This window comes from Schistosoma mansoni, chromosome W (genome assembly GCF_000237925.1).
Source record: "Schistosoma mansoni strain Puerto Rico chromosome W, complete genome".
Classification (NCBI taxonomy): domain Eukaryota; kingdom Metazoa; phylum Platyhelminthes; class Trematoda; order Strigeidida; family Schistosomatidae; genus Schistosoma; species Schistosoma mansoni.
The window spans coordinates 14,908,727-14,920,981 of NC_031502.1; the positions used below are offsets into that span (position 1 = coordinate 14,908,727).

General features: G+C 39.4%; 1 protein-coding gene across 1 annotated transcript; it reads right to left on the reverse strand.

The window, feature by feature from the left end:
* Positions 1–1,594: 1,594 nt before the first annotated feature.
* Positions 1,595–2,764, reverse strand: Smp_174950 (putative 40s ribosomal protein S19). The gene is made up of 4 exons (XM_018788688.1): positions 2,738–2,764; positions 2,633–2,700; positions 2,317–2,598; positions 1,595–1,699 (listed from the first exon to the last, which is right to left on the reverse strand). Exons 1-4 carry the CDS (start codon positions 2,738–2,740, stop codon positions 1,624–1,626), a joined length of 429 nt encoding a protein of 142 aa, XP_018654205.1. The 5' UTR covers positions 2,741–2,764; the 3' UTR covers positions 1,595–1,623.
* Between the last annotated feature and the right edge of the window lie 9,491 nt (positions 2,765–12,255).

A 12,255-nucleotide genomic window follows, 5' to 3' on the forward strand; every position in this document is an offset into this window, starting at 1 on the left:
TGTGACGGAAAGATCGTAGAAATCGGTCACTAACTACTTTCAGTCCCTAAATATTAGAATCATGCAACTACGACTTAGGATTTAAAGGCGATAATAAACGACAACTCACTGTATGAAATCGATAATTAGTAGATAAAAGGCCGTCAGCGCACATATATCTGAAAACTCTGCCGCTATATGTGACACTTGTACAGTCATTGAGCTCAAAGCACACATGTCTTCATGGTACACGTCGGGTTAAATACGCATAACTTTTTCATATCTTCCGAATGTGACCGACATCACACTACACTAAGTAGGGATTTTAGAACTTGTCTGACGCAGATGGCATTCGGAGCACGTTAGATCTTGTGTTTAAATATTTCTCAATGGACAGTGTCAGATTCCAACTTTATATCAGTAAATGTGTGCGGATATGAAAAGCGGGATTTCGAAACTGTAGACATGGACCAATCGACAAAATTGACTACAACTAGGTGCTCGTGGTGAGGTAATTATATGTAACCATATTGTCACTGTCCTGGTGCATTGTTTCAAGCTTCATTATTGTAGAGAAGGTTTACATCCATCACGATCTACTGTTGAGATCTAATGTCTCTACCCTTCTCTCTAAGTTAATACAAAGTTAATATTGACTGAAGTATCGGTCATACAGTGCGAACTATTCAGCACCTTCATATTGCCAATCCATTCAGCTCAAATAGCTACCTCCTGTCCTAAAACTCTTCATACACTTGCCTTAGCCCGATTTGTTTAGGCAAAATATCGGTTACGCCCTGCTGCCGTTTGCTGATAAACAAGAATCCACACTACTTTGACAAAAGATGTCTCCAGTTTGGGGTGTAAAAGCAGGATGGGAAACCAGGCTGTCAAAATGAACCATATCCTGTATCATATAGGCCTCTTGTTTTGCTCACTTTATATAAGTTATACGCTATGAATAAGCAACCAAACTGTTCAGCATTAAACGTGTTACCAACAGCTTGAGGACGATCTACATCAATAAAGTAGTGTTACGACACTCGAAGCGAAAGTTATATGCTGTGAATAAGCAGCACAGCTAATCACCAAACAACTCCGAGGGACTTTGACTTTACGTACCTACACAAACTGTATTTTCGCTTGTTTACTAGAACTCGGAGCGTTCACGCCAACAAACTTATGACACATTCACAATAGATGACTAACTTAGTTGCAACATACAGTCTGAAAGTTAAACAACTTTGAAACGTTCCAGTATTATAACGAAACCAACCTACTGTGCCATGCTTCGTACCACATGGTAGCCGTTGTTACGAGATTATAGAAAACACAAGCGTCTAGTTTTGTCATGATCACATGCCCAAGTCTTAATGACATCTGATTAAAGGTGGGAAACTACGTAGAGCACATGAATTACTCTCGAATGTAAGTTGAACGAACGCTTCACTCACTTAACTTCGCGTAAATTGGTTATTTTGCTTCATGATATATGTTCAACCGGAAATAACCTTTGCGGTCTAACTACGATCTAAGTACAACTGAAATGTAAACATATCATACTGTGATATCTAAAGTTATTGTCTTACACGAAGCTTCGAGACGGAAAATACATTATAATGCCAAAATTATGTATTTGATGTATTAATGACGCTCTTTCAGAATTTGGTATGCTAGGCGGTCTAAATCACGTCTTCCAGTTGATGTAAGACATCTTCCACTGAAAGTAAAATTTTCAAAGAGTTAATAATAAGCTACAAAGTTAATCATGTAGGTCTTAATTAATAAAAAAAACCAGAATGCACAAACGTATATAGCCTGAGACAGTAGTACTTTATTTACAAAAACAGCGACTTCACAAGTGATTCATGGCAGGTTCGTGTATTTAGAGCCCTGCTGGTTGGTGACCTATTGAAAAAGCGTTTCGTTAATGCGAACTACGTATTTCATGTAAATAAAAATCGCATTCTTCTGCACTTACAATTATTCCGGTGCTGAAAGATACATGCATACACAAACACAATGATGCCTGCTTTAGCCGATTTATTGACAAGCTATCGACAACTTCTTGGATAGCTCCTCATTATCAATCCACAGGGATAACCTTCTAACAGCTTCACTGTGGTTACCTTGATTTTTGTTAAATGGCAATCACCTGTTGCACAAACATATCGTTGAAACTGTCATACTTGAAAATTTACGTTGTGACCATCATTATTGCACAATAAGAATAATTAGGCGATAGTCACTGTTCTGTTTACTAAATACATGCTAGTAAAATAAGTTTAATGAGATGTTTGTCTAGTACCCTAACCTTATGAAAAGTGTCCGGCTTACCCATTTTCACGCTTCTGACACATTCCAAGTGCCTCCATTTGTTGTATGGCTTTTCTTATGACCGAACAATGTGCAAGGGAACGATGACATGGTTTGACGCCATTGCGCTTCTTTCTGGAGAACGCTTTGCTTAAACCAGTCAAGCCAGTAGGCCTGATGTACAAATGCCGGAGTATAGCGGCACATCGAACGTAAAACCAGTCAGGGTTATATGGTGCTAACTGGTTGGCTGATGATAGTTTGACCACGTCCGTCCAATCGGGTAGCCTTACCTTCCCGGTCCTACAATGAAATCAAGGAATGTTATACATCTTACTTCTTGAGAAACTGCGCCAGTGCTTTGATGTAAAGGTGTCCATCTACGTCTTTCACGGAGACAGGAGCCTGAACGATAAAGATCGGTAGTAACTCTACAACTCACCATGCTACCAGCAACTAAGTCCGCCAACTGGAGAACATTGATACAAACACTTGGGGTATTATACGTACAATTTTCAATTTTCTTTTTGTCGAAGGTGTAGAAATGAGCTGAATTTAGTTTCTTAGAGTTCGGTCAATCTTCTGTATTTCTATTACTGTTAAACTTTGTCCACTCGCTGTTATATTTTGACTCCGGAGTTTATGAATGTCTTCACTTGAATTTTCTGTTAAGTATCTAAGCCAGAGACATGTTTGCGGATCTGAACTCTTGCACTCAATCAATCTATTTCTTTGCTTGACACATTAATTCTGATGCGGATGAGTACAATACATCTATTTGTCATACAAATTAAACTATAAAATGAGTGACATTCATCACATCTGTATTAAAGATAAGCTCAAACGAAAACCGATTCAAGGTTTAGAGCTCCAGGCACCATGTAACGAACTAAGAACAATTACAACCCGTCGGAAGATGCAGTTTTGTTGAAATTTATATCCAAAATAGGTTCAATGCAATCCGGAAAGTATAAAATGGGTGAAAAACCAAGTTCTCCGAATTCTCATGGTCGCATGATCCTGAAAAATCAGTTAGTTTAAGATTTTGAATTCGGAATTCAGGCGTAAACAAAATTTAAATAATGGTTTAAATGCGTGTTTGCGTTATTAAACCAGACATTTCGAAAGATAAGTACGAAGTGTGTTGTTTTTACTCCCTAGATGTCACTTTTTCGTTAAGACCCACTACATATTGACGATTTTCAAAGATTGATTCTCATTGTCTGTGTGTATTTTACTGTTACAGGAAAGCATTTCTGAGTGCAGAGGCTGTATGTCTTTCTTTATTGAAAACGAGGATTAACTGTAGTGGATGCTGGTACAGATCGTGAATATTATGACATGGGGCGCTATGACAAATTACCTATGGAACGTGAGTTCTTGATGAAGCACACTTAATACGAGATCTTTCAGATAGGTGTCTTTGTTGGGTGAAGTTGACTTTCCAGCTACTTCATCAAGAGAACGTGATACAACTTTCATAGTCTCTGAAGTACATGATATAAAGGTCGTAAATTAGTCGGTATGGAAAATAATGTGTGTGCAAAGAAAATGATACGACTTATACAAAGAACTCTTTAGCCTGGTAATAAAATCTCCTTGAGATAGTCTGGTTTTAGATAAAGCACCATAGCAAAGCTGTTAACTTGAAAATCAGGAAAATTATCAGGCCACTTCGAGTGTTTTTGTTAGCATTTTGAACGAATAGGATGATCCTGATCGCAAACTTGGGCGCTCTCATGATTTAGGCAGGGTTGGAGCACTCATTTTTTGACTTTTGGGTAGCCCTGTGGGAGCGTATCACAAAATACTGAAAACAATAGACAGTTGGAAAGGCAGAAATGTCAACCTTCAACCATGTAGATTCTTTGGGGTGACCATGGAGCTGAAGAAATAAAAAAGTCCTTTTTAAAAAACTTCGAAGGAGAGGGAACACTGACGCTTAGTCCTTCGCGACACTTGTGTTGTTTGAGTTGCCTAGTGACTCGTTGACCATGATTGTTGTTGCTGTTTAAACAAAGTGTGCAACCAGCGAAATTCTGTTACTTCCTCAAAAACGTGTTGGGTTCTATAAGGTGTCCATGCTTTACGTCAACTATCTTAAGGATGGTGGTGACAAATTTTGTTAAGCTATTCAGTAATCGTTACGTAATCTTTCTTGTAATAACCGGTTATGTTTAGGCGATTGTTGACACAATTTTTCACAATGAAATGGCCTTTTTACGTATCTAGTTCACTGATATCCTAGAGGCTCTAGAATCTTCAGAACTCCATCAATTTTCTAACAACCGCACGTGAGCTCAGCATATATTGTTAACAATAATAACTGACATTTTTTAGTCTTCAGGTGCCATGTTCTGATATCTACAAAATGTTATTAACACTCAAGCCATACATGTCTGAGGAATGTTTTCAGCATATCTCGTTTTCCAACACTTGAAGCAATGTAGAAAAAGCGATCGGTGCCAGGTACCAGATAGTTTTAATGTGCCTGATGTAGGTTAGAAAAAGCTGTCCACCGTAGGACCCTGTGACGGTAAGCGCTTTATGACCGTGATGGAACATGGCCTGATACAACCTGCACCCAAACACATACGTTTTGTCTCAAACTCGTTTAATTTACTAATCTTTCATGAAGTTGTAGATGTTGGATGTTCAAATACTCTCCCACAGTTTGCTACTAGTGGTCATATTGTTTTATCACTCGAGTCCAGGGATTGTGATGTAATCTATAGTCAGGTTCGACCCCTCCCAAATATGTGGAGAGCAAACATTTCGGTCATCATTAAGGAATTGCGGTGTAGCAATGGGTTCGCCATTTGATGATGACACGTCAATCGAACAAGCGTGGTTCATATTTGAAAGTACATTTACCCAGTTATGTTCCCATATTTAGCACACTTGAAACTACTCAGATTTAAAAACCATCCACCACTGATAAGCGTGGGAATATGTTTGGTGAATGTTTACCCTGTGGCAAATTTCATTCTCGTAATTCATGTTCGTTTCCTGAGGCTATTTGTTTTAAATGTAGTAAGATAGGACACATTCAGTCAATATGCAAAACAACTGTTCACTTTGCTTCAAGTATTACTAAGTCTTGTAATTAAAACCCCAATAATTTGGCTGTTCTTAATGATCGCTTATCTTAAGCCACCGTTTCAAAAGGTAATATTTATATTCAACAACGATTATGTACATCTCTTGGTTCATCTCATGGCTTTATAGTGGACACAAATAGTATAGAGACCATTATTTAATTCAAGAACTAGAAATCTTTAGATCCTAACGTTGTGGTAAGACCCACTGAAGTCTCAACATTCCGGACTACTGGACACAGTTTATCCATAAAAGAATGCTGTGGATTGCTAATAAGAGATGATAATTCTTAACACATGCCTTGTGAATTTTTAGTTAGCGAGACAGGACCGTCAATAAAATCAGTCAATCAGCTACAAGGTAGGACCAGGCACAAATATGCATCGGTCCACGTTGCCATACCTCATTAGCACAACAAGATGAACACCGGATTCATAAAAGTAGTTAATTTATTGGTGGTAACATAAAAGAAAGGTTGTATATAAGGATATAGTATAGGAAAGAAGACAGATATGAAGCAATTTTAATCTCAAGGTTTAAGGAAAGATAGAAAGTGTGTACACCTACGCCGTTGTGATCGATTCTGAGCCATGTCACCCAGAGTCCCCAACCATTGGTTACAATAGTCACGCGGACCCCAACCAAGTAGTCTGCACCTACCAACATGGCCCAGACTAGAAGTTAGTGACTTCTAAGACTGATGCCACGTTTTGGTTTGGCCAACACTAACTTTCTTCAAACTATCCTCAACACTAGTCAGCATCACGTATCGTGGTAATCGGTGTTCAGGAATACGTAACATGTGGCCCAACCATCTCAATCAATGTAGATTTACAACCTCATCACCGGGTTTATCATCATTCCCTAAAACCCCGCATCTAACCTCACTATTACCTACCCAGTGCTCCCAGCAGATGCGAGCAATATTTCTAGGCATCTGGTTAAATACTAGTAACTTGCGAGTATCTTCTACTCTTAATGGCCACGTTTCGCAGCCGTAAAGTAGAACAGAGCGAACTGCTGCACAGTATACTCGTCCCTTAATTGATAGACGGATATCTCTTCATCATCGGTGACGTAAGTTGGCAAAAGCCGAACGAGCTTTTGGAATGTGTGCTGAGATTTCGTCAGAAACCAACCCATTGGGGTTGGTCAGACTTACAAAATAAGTGAAGTTGTCGGCACGTTCGACTACTTCACTCCCTATCCTTAGTTCAGGTGTTGACGTAGACCAGGCCTAGAGCAACAATTTACATCTAGAGGGGGAGAAACGCATCCCAAACATCCTTGCATTGTTACTCAGTGCTACCAAAAGACTTGTATATTATCAACGTCTTCACCAAATAGGACTATGTCGTCTGAGTATTGTAAGTCGATAAGTGGACCTCCTGGAAGGAGATCCATTCCTCAAAATTCAGTTGACGAGAGCATTATTTACAGCAATAGGTCTATGATGAAGTTAAACGAAAATGGAGACAGTAGACAGCCTTGTCGGACACCACTTGAGGTTGTAAAATCAGATGACAGTTTTCCATAAGCTCTGACTTAACTGGTGATAGTGTTCGATACAGCCACGACCAGGTCTGAAGCCAGCCTGATTTTCTCGTATTGGCAGTTCGCGAGTCTAGTTAGGCGCCCGATAGTTATTGAGGCTAATATTCTAGATACTATATTGGTCAAATTAATCCCTCTATGGTTATCACAGGATGATTTTCACCCTTTCTTATATATTGGGACAGTCAGTGATTGTGACTAGTGAGATGGGATTACGTTCAACTCCCAGATTTTAGCTATAATATTAGTCAACGTAATCGCTGAAATTGGACCACCATATTTAAAGACCCCTGGAGCCAATCCATCTGGACCAGCTGCTCTTCCTCGTTTCAGATTAGTTATAGCCTTTTGAACTTCAATTAGAGTCGGATGGGGCGCTACCTCAATGTTCCATTCAGACTGTCTGGGAATGGTGGGTAACTGTAGAGTAGCTAAAGTGTTCTCTAGAGTGTTCCGCCCATCGTTCTAAACGTGTGGGCTGAGAGCAGATAAGAGTTTCGTCTTTTCCGAGATTCTTTCGCTTACACTTGACTTCTTAATTCCAGCTTCTCTTATTAGTCTGAAGAGTTGTCTGGTGTTACCTACAGCCACTGCCCTTTCCATTTCTTTTACTTTCGTTGCCCAACACTGCTCACGATCATTCCTTAGACTTTTGATTAACCTAGATCTTATATGCTTTCGCTCTTTATCGTGTTCAGAGCCTGATGGAATGAGTTTACGAGAATCCATCAGTGCAATAGACTTAAAAGAAATCCATCGGTTTTTCGTGACCCTTTGGTTTAAATTACTGATAGATGTTACTGCTGTTTCCACAGCTGTTCGTATATCTTTCCAAGCAACATCTGTGTCAGCCGCGTTTTCAGAACCGCCTAGATGTGAACTCAGTTGTTCCTGGAACTTACTTTTGTTTTTCTCATCCCTCAGTTCAATTCTAATAGGTCTTCTTAGTGTAGTTTTTCTGCGTCAAGTGAGACGCAAGCAAATGCGTGCTCATATTAAAGCATGATCAGAGTCTAAATATGTATTCCAGAACGAGCGACAGCCTTCCATTGAGCCTCTCCAACGATGGCTGATGGCAATATAGTCTATTTGAGTCCATCGTTGGCTTGGTGCAAGGGGTCGCCATGTTAGACGATGTTTCTCCTTATGCTTAAAATTAGTGTTTGCTAAAAATAAACCATTGTCTGAACACAGTTGCAGCAGACGACCACCATTACGTGTTTGCCGAGTTGGGATACTAAAATACCCACCTAAATGTCTTTCTGTTTGGTTCAAGATACCTATTTGGGCATTAGTCACCTGCTGCGAGTATTATGTCTGAGCGTTTAGCTTTATGAAGAAGTTCAGAGAGCTTTCTGTAAAATTCATCTTTTACTTCATCCGGGCTGCAGTCAGTGAAAGTGTAGGCAGAAATGACTAAAGCACAACAGTGTGTGTTTCTATCCTTCCGAGTTCACTGGAGCCGTTTAACCGAACTAAACGTAGGCGGTTGTTAACAGGGATCCATTCTAACAGTGTTCTTTCTGCCCTCGTACTTCGTTCTGTGCCTATACTCGCCAGTCCATGAGAACTCGTCATCGGGTCGCCAGATAAACAGAGGTTGTATCTCGTCGGCTCTCCATTTTGGCGAGTTGAGGTCAAGTGAATGACCACACTAGGATCCTGTGTGCGTGTTCATGAGACACTGCATATATCAATTGTGCGAGATTCTAGTGTTTAACCAAGGAGGCCTGCTGGCCGATTTGATATAAGGTACGTGCGTTGAAGGTGTTGAGCGAGGTTTCATCAGACTTGGGTCAGGAGGGAGCCGGAAGAGGAAGCTTAGAGTTCAAAGTCGAAGTAGGAGGAATAATAAGAATTAAAGAGGGAGATTGATTATGAATACAGTGATCTTGAGCGCTGCTAGCTTCGTACTTGTCGGGGTCGTATCGACAGAAATAGAAACCCGTGGGATAAGGCGTGGTGTGCATTTTTAGGGTCGACCCTTTCTAACCCCGCCCCTCCTTGTGGGAAGGCAGCACCGTTGTTATGCTGGTTGTCTTAGGGAAAAGTTCTATTGCCATCACATCTCTGTACAGTCAGTAGTACGGCGTCGCCCTCGGACCTTGGGTTTGCTGCTCTTAGTCTTACCGCTCTTCAACCGACCTGACTGACATGGTAAGACCTTGGGAACGATAGTTCCAGCCAGTCTAACTCGATTGGTTCATCACGATAGGCAAGCGCTACCATCACATCGAGGTAGCAGCAACGGTCGGGGATGGCCGATACTAGGTTTGAAAAATTCGGAAAGGCTTAAAAAGGAGTTGTTTTTATTAGTTTCTAAAGAAAGTTCTGCTTTTCTTAGGGATTTGATAGCTGCGTGTGCTAAGTGCAGTGGGGTATGAAAATTCAGCACATAATACTCCAAGTACAGGGTGATCCAGTCTTTCTTATAAGACGAATAATTCCTTATGGTACTCGAGAAAGTACATAAGACATTGAACGACGTGTGTGCTAAAGGTATTATTGAATCGCTTTAGCCTTCAGTGTGGGGTACTCCTATTGTTACGCCATTGAAGTCGGATGGCAAGACCCCTACAATATAACGCGACTATAGAATAACACTGAATTCCCGTCTGTTGAGGCAAACATGTGCGACGGTAGATGCTGAATATATTCTAGATGAACTTCAGAGTTCTAAAATGTTTCCGAAAGTTGATGCAAAAGACGTTTATCTTCGAATCCCTTTTAGATCAATCTTCATCTATTTTGACAACAATTAACACTCCTTCTGGTCCGTTCGAATACAACTTCCTTCTATTTGGTCTCAGTTGTTCTCCAGCCATATTTGAGGAAGTTATGAATAAGGTAGTCGGCGATATTGAAGGTGTTGAAGTTTATCAAGATAATTTCACTGTTCATGGTACTGATAAGGTAGTTCATGGCCAGAGACTTATTGCTTTATTGCGCCGTTTAGTTGAAAAGAATACTACAATGAATCCAAATAAGTGATCATTTTGTGTACCTAGTTTTGAATGTCTCGGATACCAAGTCGATGGTTACGGTTTTAGACAATGTATGAAATGACTAGCCGCACTAACGAAAAGCACAGTCTCCGAGAAATCTCCCGCTTGCACACCATTGCGATGTAACTAGTTACTTTGCTTTGAAATGTGAATTTATTATCCTTGATCCATTCAGTTGTATATTCTGTTGATCTTATGATTCTAGATAAGGGAGCTACTATCTACATCTTGTCGTAAATCTTAATTTTCCCAAATTTAAAAAGAATTTATACAACGCTCACGAACTACATTAATGTTCCTCAACATGACACTTCAGTTACGTTGGCAGTCTTATTGATTCATCAGCACCCCATTTTAATGTGTTCCTTAGACTGACTGCAATCCTGAACTTTTTGATTGTGAGTTGAAGCATACTCCTACAACTGGAAACACTCATTGTTGTAACCAGTTATTCAGTTCGCGGTTTTTAATACTCTGGTTATTGATATTTTAATGAAGTTAAATACTACTTTGTGAACAAACTGTACATGATCTGTCCTGAGATGACAGGGTAGTACTCCTACACTAATAGTAACGTTCAATTTCTGGAGCTGGTAAGTATCTTATGTCCGTTATCACTATATCTACCCAGTGTAGTTCAAATCTTATTTGAGTCTGTTGATTAATTATTGGTTAAACAACTGGGTAGTAATATTTGTTAAGATAATAAGGCAAAATTAAACCTATAACTTTGTTCAGAACTGTTTCTCACCCAACCATTCTGTTCTGAATTTAAACTGGGTAAGATCACGAGTATTTGAACTGACCTTCAGTTACTAATAACTCCGAAACGCCCTGGTTTAAAATTAAAAATCACTACAAAGAAATTCTAGTTGAATTGTAGTAATTGTCATATCTAGAGCCTTATATTCTTGCTATGCCGCGTACTGCTAGACTACTTGAACGATCGAACCCGCAACGTCGCAATAGAGAAAACGGGAGACTAGTATGTAGGAATGTTATTCCCAACACAGTGTCGAATGTAGTACAAATGTTTCATGTATTTATAGTTTTTTGGCTGAAAGTAAATCATCATTTCGGACAGCCAATAGGCACATAGGCGGTCCTTCTTACTCATCCAATAGGAAAGCTACACGTCGACATTCTAGAATATTCCTCCAGCAGTGATTGGATGGAATGTCTTCGGCTCCTTCTGGGCTTCTTGAGGCTTCTTTGAGTCTGCCAACGAGCCATCCTTTCAGTAATTCAACTTAGTCACTCAGACAACCTGTGTAGCTTCACAGTAAATTGAATGATATGCCCAGGGGTAATTAATAATAGAAATTGTATTATCACAAGTGGTATCGACGTCAATACCATGAAGAACTTTGAGGGAGCTACTGCCAAAGGTTTTCGCAGCTTATAGACTATTCGTATTTCATTTCATATCTAGATGAATAAATATTTAACTCACTATAAGTGTCGTTTGCGAGACAACATCTGAATTACGGGGCTGAAGTAGCGAGTCTTTCTTTCAAATATGAAGCGAATATACTTCAGAGTATTCTAAATGGTCACACCTTTCCGATACTTGGAAATTCAATCGTCCAAAATGCCTCCTCATGAAGTGATTCTGATACCAAAATGACAAGAAATCGATGACAATGAAATTTGAAAATATGCTTGGATTACATGCCAATGTATCGTAATGTATGGATTCTGAGCTAATTAGTTATCATAGACGATATGCTGCACTGTGACTCAACGTGATTTAGAGAGCATACTGGTTACTGTAGTCTGATCACCAAAGTTGGTAATGATATGTCTACAGATTTCCTTATTTCAATTTTTATGATGTTTAACTGACGCTTAGTTTGGGTTAAGTATGCGGACTTTTTACCTTAATGTCCTGTTTTGAGGTTTACGATGCTGTCACAAAAACATGCAAAACTGAAGTGTGGTTTGTTTCTAAACCGGACCTTACAGAACGGATGAACAAATGAAGTTTGGTCATTGCATTTTCTATATTAGTCTTTGATCAAAGGTCAACTGACATCTTTCTCTACTATGTAGTATTTATTTCTACATCAAATGAAATGACTACACCTTACGTTGGCTATTTCCGTCATTTTTCTCCCAACTTCTATTTGTAAGTATTTGTGACAGCAAATCTTTCTGCTTGACAATTTTAGAAATTAATTATATTCGTAAAGGGTTTGTCATTGATTCAAATTTTTCAATGGCAACCCTACTCGCTAGAAAATATCAAAAAGAGGTCTCTTAAACTCATACCAAAGAGTTAGGGAAAACTTTATACTCTTTG

Excerpts from the sequence above, each read along its gene's own strand:
- Smp_174950 (XM_018788688.1), bottom strand. Across the intron at positions 2,599-2,632 it reads CTGGCGCAGTTTCTCAAGAA|GACCGGGAAGGTAAGGCTAC; the intron begins GTAAGATGTATA and ends ATTTCATTGTAG. Across the intron at positions 1,700-2,316 it reads TGTCAGAAGCGTGAAAATGG|TGGAAGATGTCTTACATCAA; the intron begins GTAAGCCGGACA and ends TTTTACTTTCAG.